Source organism: Erythrolamprus reginae, chromosome 1 (genome assembly GCF_031021105.1).
Source record: "Erythrolamprus reginae isolate rEryReg1 chromosome 1, rEryReg1.hap1, whole genome shotgun sequence".
Lineage (NCBI taxonomy): Eukaryota > Metazoa > Chordata > Lepidosauria > Squamata > Dipsadidae > Erythrolamprus > Erythrolamprus reginae.
The window spans coordinates 15,236,241-15,258,424 of record NC_091950.1 but is presented as its reverse complement, the minus strand read 5'-3'; the positions used below and the strand labels follow the sequence as shown (position 1 = coordinate 15,258,424).

At 44.5% G+C, this 22,184-nt stretch overlaps 1 protein-coding gene across 7 annotated transcripts in view; it reads right to left on the bottom strand.

Moving 5' to 3' along the window:
• Positions 1-22,184, bottom strand: part of STK11 (serine/threonine kinase 11) — a 138,175-nt gene that overhangs the window by 34,382 nt on the left and 81,609 nt on the right. For all 7 annotated transcript variants that reach the window (XM_070745072.1, XM_070745080.1, XM_070745063.1 and 4 more), the window contains 2 exons: positions 8,935-8,992; positions 4,036-4,232 (listed from right to left, as the gene is read on the bottom strand). In XM_070745072.1, coding sequence (XP_070601173.1) covers positions 4,036-4,232; positions 8,935-8,992 — 255 coding nt within the window. The remainder of the gene's footprint in view (positions 1-4,035; positions 4,233-8,934; positions 8,993-22,184) is intronic.

Sequence of the window (22,184 nt, the reverse complement as noted above, 5' to 3'; positions counted from 1 at the left end):
CCATTGTTCTACATTTGGGATTACAAACCATGTTAGACTTTTTTTTCTGCAGCTGCTTCACACTGCTGGTTCATGATCTTTAATAACACTCATACACAGATCTCTGAAGCCGTGATTTCAGTGGAGTTAAGTGTGGAGTTGTCTCCTTTAACATTAGTAACATCCAAAAGCAGACTCAATTCTTCTGTTTTGCCCTAAATCTGCCCCGTGGTAGAAACATAGAAGATTGACGGCAGAAAAAGACCTCACGGTCCATCTAGTCTGCCCTTATACTATTTCACTTATTTTATCTTAGGATGGATCTATGTTTATCCCAGGCATGTTTAAATTCAGTTACTATGGATTTATCAACCACGTCTGCTGGAAGTGTGTTCCAAGCATCTACTACTCTTTCAGTCAAATAATATTTTCTCACATTACTTCTAATCTTTTAAAAGTGTGTTGCACCAAACCAGGTGTTAGGCAAAGTTGGCTCTTCTATGACATGCGGACTTCAACTCCCAGAATTCCTGAGCCAATCACGCTAGCGCAGGAATTCTGGGAATTGAAGTCCACATGTCAGAGAAGAGCCAACTTTGCCTACACCTGCACTAAACAATGGAAACAGCTGGCTGGGGAATTCCGGGAATTGAAGTCCTCCAGGGTTAAGGTTGCATAGGTTGGAGACCCCTGATTTAAACCGCACAACACAGATGTCAAAAGGCATTTTGAAATGCTTTAAAGCCAGGTAAGACCTATTCTTCCTACTTGCATTAAATACAAAATTATTACACTGCTGATTAGAATTCTTCCCCTGCAAACATTTTCTTCCCAAACCACCGCAACCCCTCCCACTTCTCTCCCCCTCCCACCTCTCAAATAAGAGTTCGGCTGCCATTACAACTTGTTGCCAGCAACATAAGCAATTTACAGTGGGATGGAAACGTAACCTTAATGGGAGAATCGAAAAATCTTCTGAATGCAGCGCGAAGCCAGCTATTTTAAGAGCTGGTCTCCAAAATAAACTTCAAAAGGGCGGAGGGAAAAAAGAGGTTTCAAAAATCCGTGTGTGGGGAGGAATAAATAAGAAGTAAAGCAACACAGGAATCTTTGCAGAGTCTCTGATCTCACGTCCTCCAAACAGACGGATATGGCCAATGGGAGAATTCCCTCTGCCTTCGTGTGGGCCTGCAACCGTACACCAGGACGCCTCTGAACGAAACCAGGTGGAAGCCTCATCCCAACCCAACATCGCCACTTGGGACAGAATCCAGCAACAATGAGGTCTGTCACCCAAAGCTAAAATCCTTTCAAGCAAGGGAGAGTTGATTCTCTTCTGTCTGTGCTTCCAGTCTGGGTTTTCATAACACTCAACCAAATCTATCTTTCTGTTGACTCAGGCATACTGGACAGTCCCAGTCCTCCTGCAGAGAAAGGCTTCTGCACAAACAGATCCCAAGTTCAAGACAAAAAAAAAAGCACCATCAATTCAGACTGGATTGCCGGAGCGTTCGACACCAAAGTCTTGAGCAGAGGCCTTCAAACCTGGCAACTTTAAGACTTGTGGACTTCAACTCCCAGAATTCTCCAGCCAGCCATGCTGGCTGGAGAATTCTGGGAGTTGAAGTCCACAAGTCTTAAAGCTGCCAGGTTTGAAGACCTCTGGTCTTGAGCAACGAAGGAGCCAGTTTAAAATACTGATCTGGAACCATTATTGGTTCATTCAAAATTCCCAAGCAGCGCACCCCCTCAGCATCTACACCAAAGGACAGAGATATAAAGGAACTCATTCTTATACCTGTGCAATTTTTATTTGGGGGTGTGTGTGTGTAACTTCCTTTCCTTGCCATCCTCTTGAAAAAGAGAGGACACGCAGAGGAGGCCTGAACCAGAAGCGGCTTTCTCCAATTCCTTCTGGCCACCCCAGCTGCCTTGTATCAGAAATGGACAGTTGGGCTGCCCAAACACTCAAGAGGACAATCTCTGCAGCTGTAAGCAACCCCTCCAGGCTGATGGTAAAGAAAGCCAAGGGTCGTTCTCGACTTAACAACAGTTCATTTAGTTACAGCTCAAAATTACAAAAATGGGACATGACCCTTTTTCATAGTTACAACCTTTGCGGAATTTTGTTCACGTGATCAAAATTCAGACACTGGGCAACAGATTCACGCTTATGACCGCTGCTTTGTCCCAGAGTCCTGGATTCCCCCTTTTGTGACCTGATAAACAAAGACAATAGGGGAAGCAGATTCACTTAACCACTGAGTTACTAGCTGATCAACTGCAGGGCTTCACTTAGAAACATAGAAGACTGACGGCAGAAAAAGACCTCATGGTCCATCTAGTCTGCCCTTATACTATTTCCTGTATTTTATCTTAGGATGGACATATGTTTATCCCAGGCATGTTTAAATTCAGTTACTGTGGATTTATCTACTACGTCTGCTGGAAGTTTGTTCCGAGCATCTACTACTCTTTCAGTAAAATAATATTTTCTCACGTTGCTTTTGATCTTTCCCCCAACTAACTTCAGAGTGGGTAAAATAGAGCAAAACCCACTTAGCAATGTCTCACTTAACAACAGAAATTCCGTGCTCAATTGTGGTCGTTAAGTCGAGGACTACCTGCATAAGGGCTGCTTGACTTATGACAACTGGGACCAGAATTTCCATTGCTAAGCAAAGTGGCTAAGTGAGTCAGACCCCCCTTACAACCTTAAGCGAGATATTCCGGTTCTTAAGCGAGTCATTCATGGTGGTTGTTAACTGAATCCAGCTTCCCCCATTGACTTTGCTGGTCAGAAGCCAGCAGGGAAGATCACAACTGGTGTCCACATGACCCAGGTGACATGTGTAACCATTGTAAATACATGCCGGTGGATGGCTAAGCATCCGAATTTTGATCATGTGACCATGGGGGATGGTATGACAGTCCTAATATGCAAGGATTGTTCATAGGTCACTGCTTCTGGTGATCTGGTAACTTTGAAAAGTCACCAAATGAACGGTTGTAAGTCAAGGACTAACAGTACAGTGGTACCTCTACTTATGAACTTAATTTGTTCCCTGACCATGTTTTTAAGTAGAAAAGTTTGTAAGAAGAAGCATTTTTTCCCCATAGGATTCAATGTAAAAGCAAATAATGCGTGCGATTGGGGAAACCACAGGGAGGGTGGTTTCCTCCCAGGAGATTCCTAGAGAGGCTCCATGGAGGCTTTTCATCGCCTTTTCCGGTCCTGGTTCCTCCCAGGAGATTCCTAGAGAGGCACCACAGAGGCTCCTCCCTGCCTTTTCCAGTTACAGTTTCGGAAGCTCGGGTTTGTAAGTGGAAAATGGTTCTTGAGAAGAGGCAAAAAAGTCTTGAACACCCGGTTCTTAGCTAGAAAAGTTCGTAAGTAGAGGTATTATTTGGTAAAGGTTGGCCTTCTCCCACAGAGTTGGCCTTCTCTGGGTCCCGTCGACTAAACAATATCGTTTGGCAGGTCCCAGGGGAAGAGCCTTCTCTATGACGGCCCCGACCCTCTGGAACCAGCTCCCCCCTGAGATTAGAACTGCCCCCACCCTCCTGGCCTTTCGCAAGCTCCTTAAAAGCCACCTCTGCCGTCAGGCATGGGGGAACTGAGATAACTTCCCCAGGCCTATACTGTTTATGTATGGTATGTTGTGTGTATGTACTCTTAAATTATGGGGTTTTAGTTTTAATTATTAGATTTGTATTGTACATTGCTTTTCTATTACTGTTGTGAGCCGCCCCGAGTCTACGGAGAGGGGCGACATACAAATTTAACAAATAAATAAATAAATGAATGAATGAATGAATGAATGAATAAATAAATGTACCACTGTACTTAAGACAGAGACAGATCTACAGCCTCCTTTTTAAAAACGGAGCCTGAGCAGGCTGATACAGCTGCACACAAAGTCTCAGGGTGGGTGGAAATCCCAAGAAGAATTCATCAGCTGCAAACCAGAGAAGATACCAAGCTCGCTCTGCTCCATTTTAGGTTCCTCCGGTCCACCGTCCCTGCTCGCTTCCGGCCCCGGCCGCTTTCCTTACCTGGCATGGTGAAGTCCTGAGTGTAAATGATCTCGTCCTCCAGGTAGTCTTCTCTTAAGTCGTCATCCTCCTCGTTGTAACCGTGAAGGTCTTCCAAGTAAGGCACCACCGTCATACTCCTCCACCGATCCTTCGTCTCCGGGCTGGGCGGGATGGCGATTGGGGGCTCACACTGAGGGTGCTTTTTCCGAAACCAGCTAAAGGAAACCAAGGTTTTAGTGCTTTGGGACCAGGGTGTTTTCAATGCTATTTTTGCAGGCTACTTTTGTTTCTTAACCTCGGACACTTTACGATGTGTAGACTTCAACTTCCAGAATCCCCCAGCCCGCTGACTTGTGCAAAAAGTTCAACGGCCCTTTATTTTGTCCAAGGACATTCACAAGGACTTGCGTGAAGACCTGCCCAAGCTCTGTTTTTGGTTAATGGCAAAAAAGAGAGCCACTTTCTCCCCATTTATTCTCAGAGACCAGTCAGTAAGGCTCCACTGAGAAGCTAAGGTTCACACACACACACAAACACACACTGTTTTCAAGTTCTTGCTGACCCAGGAGCCTTCACTGTCCACAACAATGCAGCATCACATCCCTTGGTGGAACAGATAACACAGAGAGACATAAATGGCACCCTATTCTCAGTGACAAGAGCCAGACAGCTACAGGAAGGGCTTACGGTCAGACGGAGTTCAACATTTCTTTTGTTAAGCAAGACAGCTGTTAGGTGAGCTTGGCCCCACTTTACGACCTTTTATTCTTATTTATTATTTATTTATTAAGTGAACATATATGCCGCCCAACTCCCAAAGGACTCTTCCTTGCCACAGTTGTTAAGTGAATCACCGCAGTTGTTAAGTTAGTAACATGGTCCTTAAGTGAATCTGGCTTCCCGGTTCGTCAGAAGGTCGTGAAAGGAGATCATGTGGGCTCCAGGACATAAATGTGAGTCAGCTGTCAAGCAGGCCGGATATAAATCACGTGACCATCATGGCTCTAACTGTGAAAAATGGTCCTAAGCTATTTTTGCCAGTGCCGTTGGAATAAGAGCCAGGGTGGCGCAGCAGGTAGAGTGCTGTACTGCAGGCCACTGAAGCTGACTGTAGATCTGAAGGTCAGTGGTTCAAATCTCATGACCGGCTCAAGGTTGACTCAGCCTTCCATCCTTCCGAGGTGGGTAAAATGAGGACCCGGATTGTGGGGGCAATAGGCTGGCTCTGTTAAAAAGTGCTATTGCTAACATGTTGTAAGCCGCCCTGAGTCTAAGGAGAAGGGCGGCATAAAAATTGAATACATAGATAGATAGATAGATAGATAGACAGACAGACAGACAGACAGACAGACAGACAGACAGACAGACAGACAGACAGACAAATAAATAAATTTTCAACAGTCGGTAAACGAACTGTTGTAAGTCAGAGACTATCTCTACTTAACCCGTATCGTTCAATATGATGGGTCTGGCTATGCAGCCATCAGACAAGATGAGAAAGAACCAGAATTCTTCATTATTATCAGCTCTGTCCACTGCCTCCTATGAGGTCAGTGTGTTCCCACCTGGGTCAGGAGATTAAGGATTACTCAGGAATAATCCTTGCGAAGAGCTGCCCTTAAGCCTCCGATTCATTTGATGTAATTTGTTGGATGTTTGCTTTTGACTTCCTTCCTAACCTTGCCCATCTTTAGCTGTCATTTTTTTCAAAAGAAGAAGAGAGACTCAAAAGAAATATGATCATTCAAAACTCTACACCTTAAAGTAGGCTTTAATTTTGAGAGAGAGAGAGAGAAAGAGAGACAGAGACAGATAGATTTCTCTGGGCTTTCTCCTCTGTAAAGTTCAACTTTGATGAAAATTGGGGAGCCATGTTATATTGAATAAAGCCAAGGCCTTTCATAAAACTTGGGACAGATGGTATATCTGGGTTGCAAAAAACAAGCTAAAATGAAAGAAAATCAGGAACTTTAAAAATTAAATTTAGAGAGAAAAATTAAATTGATATTAAGAGAAAATATTACTAATACAAAGCATTACTATACCATTGAGAAAATGAAATAAAATGGATATACTAACAAGAAAACCAAAGGTTGTATATATATATATATGTAATATATATGTAATAACTATTAAAAGGTAAATATTCCTTTCTGTACTATGTATGAGCTGCAAACCAACTACGCCACTATTCAGGTGGTGCTGATACTAAGCTATGATACCAAATATTCCATGTATAAAGCAAGATGCTTTATTCTTTTTTCTTTTTGTATGTTATATGTATATAGTGTTGTCTTGCTGTCTTTTGTTATCTTTTTGTTTTAATGTATATATTTAATAAAGTATTTTTTTTTTAAAAGAATAAAGCCAGGTCCTTTATAGAATAGAATTGAATAGAATTCTTTATTGCCCAAGTGTGATTGGACACGCATGGAATTTGTCTTTGGTGCAGATGCTCTCAGTGTACATAAAAGAAAAGAGACTTTGTCAAGAATCATGAGGTACAGCACTTAATGATTGTCATATTGGTCAAATAAGCAACAAGGAAACAATCCATATTAATATAAATCATAAGGACACAAGCAACATGTTACAGTTCTGCAGTCATAAGTGACATCCATTCATTTAGTGACCATTCACAGTTATGATTAAAGTGACTACAACAAAGTCACTGAAGTTACAAAGTGATTTATGACCATGTTCAACACTTGTGACGGCCGCAGCATCCCCCATGGCCACATGATCAAAATTCGGCAACTGGTTCATATTTATAACAGTCTCCCGTTTTCCGGGGTCCTGTGACCCCCTTTCATGACCTTCTGACACAGCAAAGTCAACGAGGAAGCCAGATTCATTGGGTTACTTACTTGTCAACGGCAGTGATTCACTTAACAACTGACGCAAAAAAAAAAGGTCACAAGAAGGGGCAAAGCTCACTTAAAAATGGTCACTTAGCAACAGCTTTTGAGCTCAATTGCAGCCATAAATCACAGACTATGTATACCAGTGATGGCAAACCTATGGCACAGGTGCCTCAGGTGGCACGCGGAGCCATATCTGCTGGCACATGAGTTGCCCTAGCTCAGCTCCATCGTGCATGTGTGTGCCGGCCAGCTGATTTTTGGCTCATACAGAGGCTCTGGGAGGGGGCTTTTGGCTTCCAGGGAGCCTCCGGAAGGGGTGGGGGAAGGCATTTTTACCCTCTCCCGGCTCCAGGGAAGCCGTTGGAGCTTGGAGAGGGTGAAACATGAGCCTACTGGGCCCACCAGAAGTTGGGAAAAAGGCTGTTTCCAGCCTCTAGAGGGTCTCCAGGGGGCAGGGGAAGCTGTTTTCGCCCTTCCCAGGCATAGGCACTTGCACGTGCACGATAAGACACACACTCACTCTTTTGGCAACCAAGGAAAAAAAGGTTCGCCATCACTGATCTATACAACTTTTCTTCCCTTGTAAACAAGAGCAGTTTATCAATATAGCTGTATCTACTTCTCAATCAAGAGAGGAAGACAACCCCACGGAGCAGTGATGGTGAACCTTTTTTGGCTCGGGTGCCAAAAGGGTGCGCACATGCACGATACTGTGCCGCGCGGGCCGACATCCATAATGCAATGCCCTCCCCCTGCACATGTGCACAACCCCACCGCGCTCTCCCCCCCCCCATGCATGAGTAGAAACATAGAAACATAGAAGTCTGACGGCAGAAAAAGACCTCATGGTCCATCTAGTCTGCCCTTATACTATTTTCTGTATTTTATCTTAGGATAAATGTTTATCCCAGGCCTGTTTAAATTCAGTGGATTTATCTACCATGTCTGCTGGAAGTTTGTTCCAAGGATCTACTACTCTTTCAGTAAAATAATATTTTCTCACGTTGCTTCTGATCTTTCCCCCAACTAACTTCAGATTGTGCCCCCTTGTTCTTGTGTTCACTTTCCTATTAAAAACACTTCCCTCCTGGACCTTATTTAACCCTTTGACATATTTAAATGTTTTAAATGTGTTAAAGTACAGGCCTCACTGAAGCCTCCAGATTTCCGATAGGCCTGTTGGGTTGTTTTTCGCTCTCCCCAGGCTTCAGGAAAGCCACCCGAAGCCCTGGGATGGTGAAAAAAGGCCCAATGGGCCAGCCAGTAGTTCAGAAACACTGAATAGAAGGCCAAGCTGGCATAGGGCAATATCTCGTGTGCCCTCAAATATGGCTCGCGTGCCATAGGTTCCCCATCACAGCTGCAGAGACTTTCCGAAGAAGCAAAATTATTATTATTATTATTTATTGGATTTGTATGCCGCCCCTCTCCGCAGACTCGGGGCGGCTAACAACAGCAGTAAAACAGTACAACAAAATCCAATACTAAAAAACAGTTAAAAACCCATTATATAAAAAACCAGTCATACATACAAACATACCATACATAAAATTGTAAAGGCCTATGGGGAAAGTGTATCTTAGTTCCCCCATGCCTGGCGGCAGAGGTGGGTTTTAAGCAGCTTACGAAAGGCAAGGAGGGTGGGGGCAATTCTAATCTCTGGGGGGAGTTGGTTCCAGAGGGTCGGGGCCGCCACAGAGAAGGCTCTTCCTCCGGGTCCCGCCAAGCGACATTGTTTGGTTGACGGGACCCGGAGAAGACCCACTCTGTGGGACCTAACTGGTCCCTGGGATTCGTGCAGCAGAAGGCGGTCCCTGAGGTAATGCAACGGGGCATCAATTTTAAAAATAGAGACTCCTTTACAAAGCATCAGATGCTTAGGTTTTAATGGAGTGGGAAGGGGAGAGCTGCTTGCGTTTGGTTCCCTTCCCCAAAGTGGCAAATGACACACAGAAATTGCACACAGCTTCACGACACCAAGCAGAATTATGGGGTGATGGGGGGGGGGCGGTAAGAGAGAGAGGAAAACAACCAAACATAAAAGAGCACTCACTTGTGGTGCCTTATCTGTTGTATTGAAAACCTCTTGGCTGGATCGTATTCAAGCATCCCTGGAAAGGAAGAAAAAACAGGGTGGGAACTGGATCAGCTGGGAACCGAGGCAGAAACAATGGGTAAAGAGGGGGTTCAAAGTCCTCCCCACTCCCTCCAAGGAACATGAAAGAGTAGCTGACGGAAGGAACAGATCAGACATCCAGCCCTTGGTTATCAAGGGAGACCAAGTGGCTAGTTTTAAGTTTCTGGGTGTTATCATAAAAGAGGAAGTGTCCTGGGGCGCTCACATTGCCGCACTGGTCAAAAGGGCCCTGCAGAGGTTATGTTACCCGAGACTTCTCAGGAAAAAACAGCTGAATGAAAAACTACTGGTGGCCTTCAACTGCTGCACCAAAGAGAGCATTTTAACTCACTGCACCTGTCTATGCCAGTCTTTTTCAACCAGTGTGCCGCGGCACACTAGTGTGCCGTGAGACATGGTCAGGTGTGCCGCGAAACTCAGAGAGAGAAAAAAAGCAAGAGAGAAAGAAAGCAAGAGAGAGAGAGAAAGCAAGCAAGAGAGAGAAAGAGCGAGAGAGAAAGAGAACAAGAGAGAGAGAAAGCAAGAGAGAGAGAAAGAGAACAAGAGAGAAAGCAAGAGAGAGAAAGCGAGAGAGAGAAAGAGAACAAGAAAGAGAGAGAGAGAAAGAAAGCAATAGAGAGAGAGAGAGAGGGAGGTACGGAGGGAGAGAGAAAGAGAGCAAAAAAGAGGAAGGAAGAGAAAGAAAGAGGGATGGTGAGAAAGAAGGGAGAGAAAGAGGGGAGAGAGAAATAGAGCGAAAGGAAGAGAGAGATAATTTTTTTGTCCAAACTTTTTTTAGCCCCCACCCTCCCCCCCGCTCAATGTGCCCCAGGGTTTCGTAAATGTAAAAAATGTGCCGCGGCTCAAAAAAGGTTGAAAATCACTGGTCTATGCTATGCCAATTGCACAGTGGCAGATAGGGCAGCGCTCTGGAGGGTTAACATCATTGCCCAGAGGATCACTGGTTGCTCTCTCCCCTCTGAGGAAGAGCTTTATAGCTCCCACTGCCTTAATAAAGTTCAAAACATTCTTAAAGATCCATTCTCATCCTGGGCACACACACCGTTTTTGAATTACAGTGGTCCCTCGATTTTTGCGGGGATGTGTTCCGAGACCGCCCACGAAAGTCGCATTTCCGCGAAGTAGAGATGCGGAAGTAAATACACTATTTTTGGCTATGAACAGTATCAAAAACCTTCCCTTAACACTTTAAACCCCTAGACTGCAATTTCCCTTAGCAACCATTTAGATTATTACTCACCATGTTTATTTATTAAAGTTTATTTTAAAAAAATATTTATTAAAGGCAGACGAAAGTTTGGCGATGACATATGACGTCATCGGGCAGGAAAAACCTGGTATAGGGAAAAAACCCGCGAAGTATTTTTTAATTAGTATTTTTGAAAAACCGTGGTATAGACTTTTCGTGAAGTTTGAACGCGCGAAAATCGAGGGAATACTGTATCAGCATCTGGCAGGACAGGACAGATAATAAAATCAAGCCCAAAAAATCTGAAAAACAGCTTCTATCCCAGAGCAGTTACTATATTGAACTCTACTGTATAGTGCAATATTAATGCAATTAGCTCAGATGGCTTGGTCAAGGGATTAAAAGTCAATCAGGGATTTTCAATTCAATTGTGCTGAATGCAAAGGATGTGTGTTTGTGTTTTACTTTTATAGTTATGATGTACACTGAAGATGGCATCTAATTTCGTTGCACGAGGTGCAGTGACAATAAATTGCGCTCGGACTAAGCTAAGCTGAGCTTGGAATTCTGGGAGATGTAGTTGGAACATTATCTGATGGGTACCATTTTGGGGGAGGGCAGCTCAATATACAGGAGCATCATTGGACAGGAATGAGCTTTAAAAAGTTTCCAAGATCATTTCAAAACTTTTTTGGGGGGAAAGAAGAGAGGCAGGCATATGACTTACGCTTCAAGAACCTTAGCTGTTCCCACCCACACAACTCTTTCTTTAACAAAAAACACACCTGCTGGACTCAACCAATCTCCCCAAAGGACTGTTTCTCCAACAAGTGGTATTTGCTGGTACATTGCTTCTGAACATGGGGGCTCTACTTGGGTGAGGAATCACCAACGGATTAGGGGTGACATGATAGCGGTCTTCCAATATTTGAAGGGCTGCCACAAAGAAACATAGAAACATAGAAGTCTGACGGCAGTAAAAGACCTCATGGTCCATCTAGTCTGCCCTTATACTATTTCCTGTATTTTATCTTAGGATGGATATATGTTTATCCCAGGCATGTTTAAATTCAGTTCCTGTGGATTTATCTACCACGTCTGCTGGAAGTTTGTTCCAAGGATCTACTACACTTTCAGTAAAATAATATTTTCTCATGTTGCTTTTGATCTTTCCCCCAGCTAACTTCACATTGTGTCCCCTTGTTCTTGGGTTCACTTTCCTATTTAAAACACTTCCCTCCTGGAACTTATTTAACCCTTTCACATATTTAAATGTTTCGATCATGTCCCCCCTTTTCCTTCCGTCCTCCAGACTATACAGATTGAGTTCATGAAGTCTTTCCTGATACGTTTTATGCTTAAGACCTTCCACCATTCTTGTAGCCCATCTTTGGACCCGTTCAATTTTGTCAATATCTTTTTGTAGGTGAGGTCAACCTATTCTCCAAAGCCCCATAAGGCAGGACAATAAACAACAGATGGAAACTAACCAAGGAGAGGAGCAACCTAGAACTAAGAAGAAATTTTCTGAGAGTTAGAATAATTAAGCAGTGGAACGACCTGCCTCCAGACGTTATGGGTGTACCGTCACTGGAGGCTGTTAAGAAGAGATTGGACAACCTTTTGTCTGAAATGGAGTAGGTTTCCTGCCTGAGCTGGGGGTTGGACTAAAAGACCTCCAAGGTCCCTTCCAACTCTGTTATTCTGAGTCCACTTAATTTATTTATTATTTATTTATTTATTGGATTTGTATGCCGCCCCTCTCCGTAGACTCGGGGCGGCTAACAACAATGATAAAAACAGCATGTAACAATCCAATCCAATACTAAAATAACTAAAAATCCAGCGACGAATCCCAGCAACTGATTAGGTCCCACAGAGTTGGCCTTCTCCGGGTCCCGTCAACTAAACAATGTCGTTTGGCGGGACCCAGGGGAAGAGCCTTCTCTGTGGCGGCCCCGGCCCTCTGGAACCAACTCCCTCCAGAGATCAGAATTGCCCCCACCCTCCTTGCCTTTCGTAAGCTCCTTAAAATCCACTGAGATGTTTTTTCCCCCTGGGCCTCTTCAGCTTATGCATGGTATGTCAGTATGTATGTCTGGTTTTTATAATAAGGGTTTTTTAGTTGTTTTATTATTGGATTGCTACATATTGTTTTTATCACTGTTGTTAGGCGCCCCGAGTCCGCGGAGAGGGGCGGCATACAAATCCAATAAATAAATAAAAAAATAAATGAATGAATGAATGAATAAATAAATAAATCCCTTATTATAAAAACCAAACATACATACATACAGACATACCATGCGTAAATTGTAAAGGCCTAGGGGGAAAGAATATCTCAGTTCCCCCATACCTGACGGCAGAGGTGGGCTTTAAGAAGTTTACGGAAGGCGAGGAGGGTGGGGGCAATTCTAATCTCTGGGGGGAGTTGGTTCCAAAGGGCCAGGGCCGCCACAGAGAAGGCTCTTCCCCTGGGTCCCGCCAAACGACATTGTTTAGCTGACGGGACCCGGAGAAGGCCCACTCTGTAGGACCTAACCGGTCGCTGGGATTCGTGCAGCAGAAGGCGGTTCCTGAGATAATCTGGTCCGGTGCCATGAAGAGCTTTATAGGTCATAACCAACACTTTTAATCCCTTGACCAAGCCATCTGAGCTAATGACTATCACCCTTATATTGATTCATGAACACCCTGACAAAAAATGAAATGTCTCTTCTGAGTTTTCAAGATTTTGGAGTTACGCAGAGGGGGGGGGGGTTGTTGATGCCAGCTGGGGCACTCGGCAGGCAAGATATAAAAAGAAAAAGTCCGACAAACCAAGACTTAGGTTAATTAAAATACCGCTGCTTTTAAACTTGCCTTGCAGAACCAAGAAGAAGGAAATTTAATTTTCACCCCCAGCAGGCCCAAAGTGGTTCAGAGGGCCAGCTAGTAAATACCTACTCATTCCATTAGCTCCCTTCTTTTTCTGCAGCACTTCAAACTGTTTGCAAAAGAGGCTTGACTGCGGGCGATGATGGGGACAAAATAAACAAGTGGCTTAAGTGCTTTGTGAGGCCACCATCGGCTCTTAGTTGTCACTAGCTCTCTGTCCAAGAAGCCATGCATGCTGCTCAGTAAGGAAGGTGCTTATCTTGTGGAAAAGGTCCGTGCTTGATTGCTTCAGTTTTCTAACTCACTAGAGGCAAATATATTTTTTGAGTCTGGCAAACACACTGAGCGCTCACACCAACTCCCTACATTCTCACTGGGAGCCATGCTGCCTGGGGGATATTGAGAGTAGAAGTCTATGCATCTGAATATAAGCTAAGCCGCTTTGGGGTCGCCAGGAAAGATTTGTGATTGCTTTTTAAAAAAAATGTTTTTTATTAAATTGCAAAGACAGACCAAACATACATTACGTGTAACATTTAGTGGAGCAACAATCGCTCCTCTCAAAATAGAAGTCATCTTTATATTTATAATAAGGAAAAAAGGAAAAAAAATAAACTAACTTTATCATTATTTATAAAATACTTGAATATATCAATTGTAAGATAATAAGTAAACAACACATCTAAAACATTTAAAAATATATAGAATTTTTTAAATTATGACTTAAAATGAACTATGAAAAGAAAAAAAAGAGAAATGATAGAAGAGGAAAGATTTGTGATTGCTTTTTAAAGACGTGAAGTTGCTGAGGGCCTAGAGGAGGGGTCCCCAAAATTGGCAACTTTAAGACTTGTAGACTCCAACTCCCAGAATTCTGGGACTTGAAGTCCACAAGTCTTAAAGTTGCCAAGTTAGAAGCCCTGTGCCCTAGAAAGAATGCAGAGAAGAAGAGCAATAGCAATAATAATAACAATAACAACAACAATAATGGGTCTGGGGGCTAAATCATAGAATGAAGGGCTACGGGAACTAGATATGTGTAGCCTAATGAAGAGAAGGCATAGGGGGGGTGGCAAGATAGCTGTCTTCTAGTACTATCATGGTAAAGAAAAGATTGACCTCTTCTCCAAGCATCAGGAGGCAGGACGAGAAGTAATGGGTGGAAGATAATTAAAAGGAGATCTAATGTAAAATTAAGGAGAAATTTTCTGACAGTGAGCAACAGCAACAGCTCGGGACCAGAGTATTTGCGGGACCACCTCCTGCCTCATGTATCCCAGCAGCCGGTAAGGGCCCATAGAGTCTGCCTTCTCCAGGTCCTGTCCGCCAAACAATGTTGGTTGGTGGGACCTCAGGGAAGAGCCTTCTCTGTGGTGGCTCCGACCCTGTGGAATCAACTACCCTACTGGTCTTCTGGAGAGCCGTTAAGACCTGGCTTTTCCAACCTGGAATCTATTTTTTTTAAATTATATTTTAAAATGATTTTCATGATGTATGTATGTATAAATATTTATTTATTTATTTATTCATTCATTCATTTGTCCAATACACAAATACATAGGAAGAAAAATAGACATGTGGTAATATATATAAGGGTAAAAGTGAACTTAGAGGAGAGGATATATGAAAGGAAGAGAATATATATGATAGGTGAAAAAAAGGAAAGACAATTGGACAAGGGACGAAAGGCACTCCAGTGCACTTATGTACGCCCCTTACTGGCCTCTTAGGAACCTGGAGAGGTCAATCGTGGAGAGTCTAAGGGATTTTTTTTTAAAAAAAAATTAACTTAAATATTAGATTTGTTTACATTGTATTATTATTGCTGTGAGCTGCCCCGGGTCTGCGGAGAGGGGCGGCATATAAATCTGATTAATAAATAATAAAATAAATAAATAAAATAAAAAAATGTTGGGGGTTAGGGGTTGACACAATTGAGTCCGGTAATAAGTTCCATGCTTCGATAACTCGATTGTTAAAATCATATTTTTTACAATCAAGTTTGGAGCGGTTTGTATTAAGTTTGAATCTGTTGAGTGCTCTTGTCTTGTTGCGGTTGAAGCTGAGGTAGTCATTGACCGGTAGGACGTTGCAGCATATGATCTTGTGGGCAATACTCAAATCATGTTTTAGGTGCCGTAGTTCTAGGATTTCTAGGCCCAGGATTGTTAATCTTTGATAAATACTTTGATGCATTTACTGCTCTCTTTACCAGCATTGTATTTATGACTGTTGTTAGCCACTCAGAGTCCGTTTTGGAATGAGCGGCATATAAATTCAATCAATCAATCAATCAATCAATCAATCAATCAATCAATCGTGCTTCTAAACTGCTTCTTAGTTCTTTACAGCCCTCTCTAAGGGCTTTACAGAGTCAGCGTATTTCCCTCCAATAATCTGGCTCCTCATTTTATTGACCTCGGAAGGATGGAAGGCTGAGTCGACCTTGAGCCTGGTGACATTCAAAGGGCCTAAATGCAGGCAGCCGGCAGGCAGGCAGAAGCAGCCTGCAGTACTGCACTCTAACCACTGCGCCATCATAGCTCTTGATGAATGAGTGGAAAAGAGTGCTGGGTGCTTCATTGCTGGAGGTTTTCAAGAAGAGACTGGACAACCACTGGTTCGTGCCGGAATGAGGACTCCTGTCTTAGGGAGGGAGTTGAAGTGACGGGTCCCGTCAACTAAACAATGTCGGTTGGCGGGCCCCAGGGGAAGAGCCTTCTCTGTGGCGGCCCCGGCCCTCTGGAACCAACTCCCCCCAGAGATTAGAACTGCCCCTACTCTCCTTGCCTTTCGTAAGCTCCTTAAAACCCACCTTTGTCGTCAGGCATGGGGGAACTGAGACATCTCCCCCGGGCCTATACAATTTATGAATGGTATGTTTGTATGTATGTTTGTTTAGTAAATGGGGTTTTTAAATATTTTAAACTACAATTTAGATTTGTTATGAATTGTCTTATTCTGTTGTGAGCCGCCCCGAGTCTGCGGAGAGGGGCGGCATACAAATCTACATAATAAAATAAAATAAATAAATAAATAAATGATGCTACCAAAATTTTCACCACCACACTGTGGGCGTGGCTTATGCATTTTGTTTCAACATCTTTCAGTGTAAATTGGATGTTCTGGGGATGTTCTGGCGACCCCACTGTGTTCCCCCCTGTCCAGGCAGTAGCCCACTCCTGATTATCTACGAGATAGGGTATCTACGAGACCGCCTTCTGCCGCATGAATCCCAGCGACCGGTTAGGTCCCACAGAGTGGGCCTTCTCCGGGTCCCGTCAACAAAACAATGTCGTTTGGTGGGGCTCAGGGGAAAAGCCTTCTCTGTGGCGGTCCCGGCCCTCTGGAACCAACTCCCTCCGGAGATTAGAATTGCCCCCACCCTCCTTGCCTTAAGTAAGCTCCTTAAAACCCACCTCTGCCGTCAGGCATGGGGGAACTGAGATATTCTTTCCCCCTAGGCCTTTACAATTTATGCATGTTATGTTTGTTTGTAGGGATGTTTGGTTTTACAATAAGGGTTTTTTAGTTGTTTTAGTATTGGATTTATATGATGTTTTTAATTACTGTTGTTAGCCGCCCCAAGTCTACGGAGAGAGGGGCGGCATACAAATCCAATCAATCAATCAATAAATAAATAAATATAAAGTGTATGTACACACACGCACGCACAGCTCTTCTAAAATTATACACACTCAACCTCATTTACTGTGATAGAAAAACATACCCAGAGCCCAGACGGGGAAAAAAGAAAAAAAAATCAAAATTTTACTACCGGTACAGTGTGTAGCTGACCAAAATTTTGCTATCTGACCATACCCGTAGGAACCCACCACTGAGTGGAAGGCTTCCAAGGCCGTCCCTTCCAGCCCTCTGAGTCAGTGAGAGAGGTTTGAATGGCTGCCTGCTGTTACCCATCTCTTAAGGAACGGAAGCAGCTGCGCTATGATCAATGAGCCGGGTTCCGCCAATCCACACTTTATTTATTTTATTAGTAATATTTATATGCTGCCCAATTCCAAATGGACTCTGGGCGGCTTACATAGAAGATTGACGGCAGAAAAAGACCTCATGGTCCATCTGGTCTGCCCTGATACTATTTCCTGTATTTTATCTTAGGATGGATCTATGTTTATCCCAGGCATGTTTAAATTCAGTTAATGTGGATTTACCCACCACGTCTGCTGGAAGTTCCCCCCCCCCCCCCCCCCCCGGCTCTCTGGAAGCCAAAAACGCCCTCCCAGAGCCTCTGTGTGGGCCAAAAATCAGCTGGCCGGCACAAACATGCATGTTGGAGCTGAGCTAGGGCAGCGCCTTGCGTGCCAGCAGATGTGGCTCCACGTGCCACCTGTGGCACCCGTGCCATAGGTTCGCCATCACTGATCTGGGAAGACACCCAATGTATTTCCAATGCATCGGGGATCTACTTGATCTTTTCCTAAGCCTTCAGCAGCAAAGGGTCCTTTCATCGGTTAGATTAGATTAGATTTATTGGATTTATATGCCGCCCCTCTCCGCAGACTCGGGGCGGCTCACAACAATGGTAAAAAAACAGTACATAGTAACAAATCTTATATTTAGCAATCTAAATTACAGTTTTAGGTTAAAAAGTCCAAAAAAGAAACCCCAATATATAAAAAACAAGCACACAATCGAGTCATACACAAAAACTACATGGGCAAGGGGGAGATGTAACAATTCCCCCATGCCTGACGGCAGAGGTGGGTTTTAAGGAGTTTACGAAAGGCAAGGAGGGTGGGGGCAATCCTAATCTCTGGGGGGAGCTGGTTCCAGAGGGTCGGAGCCACCACAGAGAAGGCTCTTCCCCTGGGTCCCGCCAGACGACATTGCTTAGTCGACGGGACCCGGAGAAGGCCAACTCTGTGGGACCTAACCGGTCGCTGGGATTCGTGCGGCAGAAGGCGGTCTCGCAGACATCCTGGTCCGATGCCATTCTACAACCGAAGATGTCAGGAGGCGAACCAGAATTCGCGACAAAAACTCAACCAAGGACTCTAGATCTAATGTAGAACTACAGGATACTACCTGATACCTATTTACCTGCTTAATTCTCCACTTAGCCTAGGATACTTTTCTATATTTAAAGTATTTCCCAACCTATCTAAAACCAGCTTGCCTCTCGCAGACACTCCTCTTCATTTAAAAGCTATTAGTGCTTACTTTGCTACTCTCCACAGACAGCTTCTGGCCTCTCCCTTCCCAGTTAATTTTTTACTGGCTATGCATAAATGCCTCTAAAAAGTAACCTGGGAAGCACAATTACGTTTTAGACTGGAAATGTGCTTTTTTTTTAAAGATGCGCCATCGTTGCAAGGGGTCACCAGGACTTCATCAAGAAAGAGCATCCGATATTTTTTCCCCCCAGGGCAATGAAAGCTTTGAGAAAATATTAGATTTGATCTCCGGCTAGTGAGCTGGCCAAATATTTACCACGTAGGGAAGAAACTGTTGCTAGCTCTGGCGTCAGAAGCTTCCCACACATCTATCTGGCTGGGGAGAGGACTCTGATCTCCAGCTTTGTTTCCACTCGACACACCTTTCATTATTATTGCAGTTTGTGCTACCCGAGGGGCTCGGGGGTGAGGGAGAGCAATGAGTCTTCCCCGAAACCCAGGGCAGATGGCTGGATGGTTTGGTTCAGTTCCCTTCGCTCCAGGCCAAGCGAGGGAGAGTCACAGACTGAAAAAAAATGCATTAGGGTGGGAGGAGGAGGAGAGATAGAAAAGGAGGGGGGAGGAAAAGGAGGAGAAAAGGAGGGGGGAGGAAAAGAGGGAGGGGGAGGAAAGAAAAAGGGGGAGGAGGGAGAGGAACACAAAAAAAGGAGGTGGTTGATGGGGGAAAAATAAGGGGAGGGGAAGAAAGAAGAGAAAAGGAGGGGAGAGGAAGGGAGAAAAGGAGGAGGAAAAGGGGGGATGGGGATGAGAAGGAAAGAAAAAGGAGGAGGAAGAGGAGAGAGAGAAAAGGAGGGGGAGGAAAAGGAGGAGAAAATAAGGGGGGAGGAAAAGGGGGAGGGGGAGGAAAGAAAAAGGGGGAGGAGGGAGAGGAGGAACAATAAAAAAAGGAGGGGGTTGATGGGAGAAAAATAAGGGGAGGGGGAAGGAAGAAAAGAAAAGGAGGGGGAAGAGTGGGAGAAAAGGAGGGGAGAGGAAGGGAGAAAAGAAGGAGGAAAAGGGGGGACGGAGAGAAGGAAAGAAAAAGGAGGAGAGGAAGGAGAGGAAGAAAAGGAGGGAGAGGAGGGGGAGAGGGAAGCCACATTGTGGGTGAATGCTCCTCAGTTGATGGACAGCTGAAAATCAAAACCTTCCTCTGGAGCAGGGGTCTGCAACCTTTAAGCAACTTTAAGGCTGGGGGACCTCAACTCCTTGAGTTGCAGATTCTGGGAGTTGAAGTCCACAAGTCTTCATTCATTCATTCATTCATTCATTCATTCAATTTTTATGCCGCCCTTCTCCTTAGACTCAGGGTGGCTTACAACATGTTATCAACAGCCCTTTTTAACAGAGCTAGGCTATTGCCCCCACAATCCGGGTCCTCATTTTACCCACCTCGGAAGGATGGAAGGCTGAGTCAACCTTGAGCCGGGGATGAGATTTGAACCGCTGACCTACAGATCTACAGTCAGCTTCAGTGGCCTGCAGTACAGCACTCTACCTGCTGCGCCACCCCGGCTTAAAGTTGCCAAGGTTGGAGACTCCTGCTCCAAAGGAAAGGAACGATCGATAGATCTTGGGATTGAGCATTAGCTAATGTTTTTTTTCCCCCGTGACCTTCAATGGAAGCAAAAGTTGGGATTCTGGAGAAGCAGGATAGAAAAAGTTCCTGAGGCTTTTGGAACTCGAGGGTTGGAGAAGATTCCTTAAAAAAATCCCATGCACAGCCAAGAAAAGGTCTGTAGAGACTCTCAGTCATCCAGGTCATGGTGGTTCCAAAGGCAACTGGATTTTCTTGTTTTTTCCTTTTGAAGATGTTTCGCTTCTCATCCAAGAAGATTCTTCAGCTCTGGCTCGACGGTGGGGAATGGAAGGATTTATAATCCTTGCAGACAGCTGGTAACTGAGTAGGAATGGATTTCCAGAGGAATAGGATAGAATTCTTTATCGGCCAAGTGTGATTGGACACACAAGGAATTTGTCTTAGTGCAGATGCTCTCAGTGTACATAAAAGAAAAGATAGATTTGTCAAGAATCATGAGGTACACTTAATGATTGTCATAGGGGTCAAGTAAGCAATGAAGAAACAATAAATAACAATCAAATCTTAAGGAGACAAGCAACAAGTTACAGTCATAAGTTCGGAAAAAAACTGTTCTTGTGTCTAGTTGTCTTGGTGTGCAATGCTCTATAGCGACGTTTTGAGGGTAGGAGTTGAAACAGTTTGTGTCCAGGATGCGAGGGGTCAGTAAATATTTTCACAGCCCTCTTTTTGACTCGTGCAGTCTACAGGTCCTCAATGGAAGGCAGGTTGGCAGCCATTGTTTTCTCTGCAGTTCTGATTCTCCTCTGAAATCTGTGTCAGTCTTGTTGGGTGGCAGAATCAAACCAGACAGTGAGAGAGGTGCAGAAAAACTGCAGACTGCAGGAACCAGGAGCACCACTCAGGTCACCCTGAGGGGACAGATAAACCTCCAAGTGCTTCAAGGACCCCTTTAAACTGTGATGGTGAACCTATGGCACGGGTGCAAGAGGTGGCACGCAGAGCGTTCTCTGGGGGCATGCGCACCATTGTCCCAGTTCAGCCAGATGGTTGTCAGTTAGGTCCCACAGAGTGGGCCTCCTCCGGGTCCCGTCAACTAAACAATGTCGTTTGCCGGGACCCAGGGGAAGAGCCTTCTCTGTGGCGGCCCCAGTCCTTTGGAACCAACTTCCCCCAGAGAATTGCCCCCACCCTCCTCGCCAGTGTTCCCTCTAATTTTTGGGGGGGGTGGGCGGAAAAGTATAGTGTCTGAGCGGCAGTCCCTTTGGGACTGGGCGGCACAGAAATAATAAATAAATAAACAAACAAACAAACAAACAAACACCCCACCCTGTTTTCCTCAGAGAATTACAGAAAATACTGTACTGTGTCTCTATAACAGTGAGCTCATAATAGGGCAACTCTATCAATATCAAAATGCCACTTAAATAGTTGAGCTAGTTTCAAACTAGATTTTGATTTTCTTTCTCTCTTCCTTACTCCCATTCTTTTTCTTTCTCCTTTCCTTCCTTTCTTTTTTCTATCTGTTTCTCTCTCTTCCTCTCTCTCTCCTTCCCTCTCACTCTTTCCCTCTCAGCTTCTGGGCAGGTTTGGAAAACTCTGAGTTGATGATGATTTTTAAGTGAGTGATTGCTCACTGCTCAGCTTAGCGGGAACTATGCTCCTCGCCTTTCGTAAGCTTCTTAAAACCCACCTCTGCCGCTAGGCATGGGGGAACTGAGATACTCTTTCTCCCTAGGCCTTTACAATTTATGCATGGTATGTTTGTATGTATGTTTGGTTTTATAATAAGGGTTTTTTAGTTGTTTTAGTATTGGATTGTTACATGCTGTTTTTTATCACTGTTGTTAGCCGCCCCGAGTCTAAGGAGGGGGCGGCATACAAATCCAATAAATAAATAAATTAATTCCAGCATGTGTAGCGGGCAGCTGGTCATCGGGTTTCTGGTGCTCTGATGTGTGAATCCCCACATACACATAAACACATACACATGCATGCACACGCGTTTGACCACTCTGTGCCTAAAAGATTCGCCATATCAGTGTCCTAAAAGGATGCAAATGACCATCTGCCTGCAAGGAATATAAATCCTTCCACCCCCCACCATTCAGTCAGAGCTAAAGAAACGGTTGTCACACTTAGGGGGAAACTGTAAAAGAATGACTGCAGCACTTATGGTGCTGGTGACAGCTCGCGGCTGTCGTCACTCCTTTTTGACGGAAATGGCAAACCTGCCCAGCCCGGAGAGCGATGGGAACTGGAGAGCTTGACAGCCTCGCCCAAAGCTCCAGGCAAAGTCTCCTACTCAGAGCAGGGCAAGATCTTCCCGTTTGAGCTGGGGGGTTTTAAATCAGAAGGCGTGTTGGGGAACGAACGATGGGGC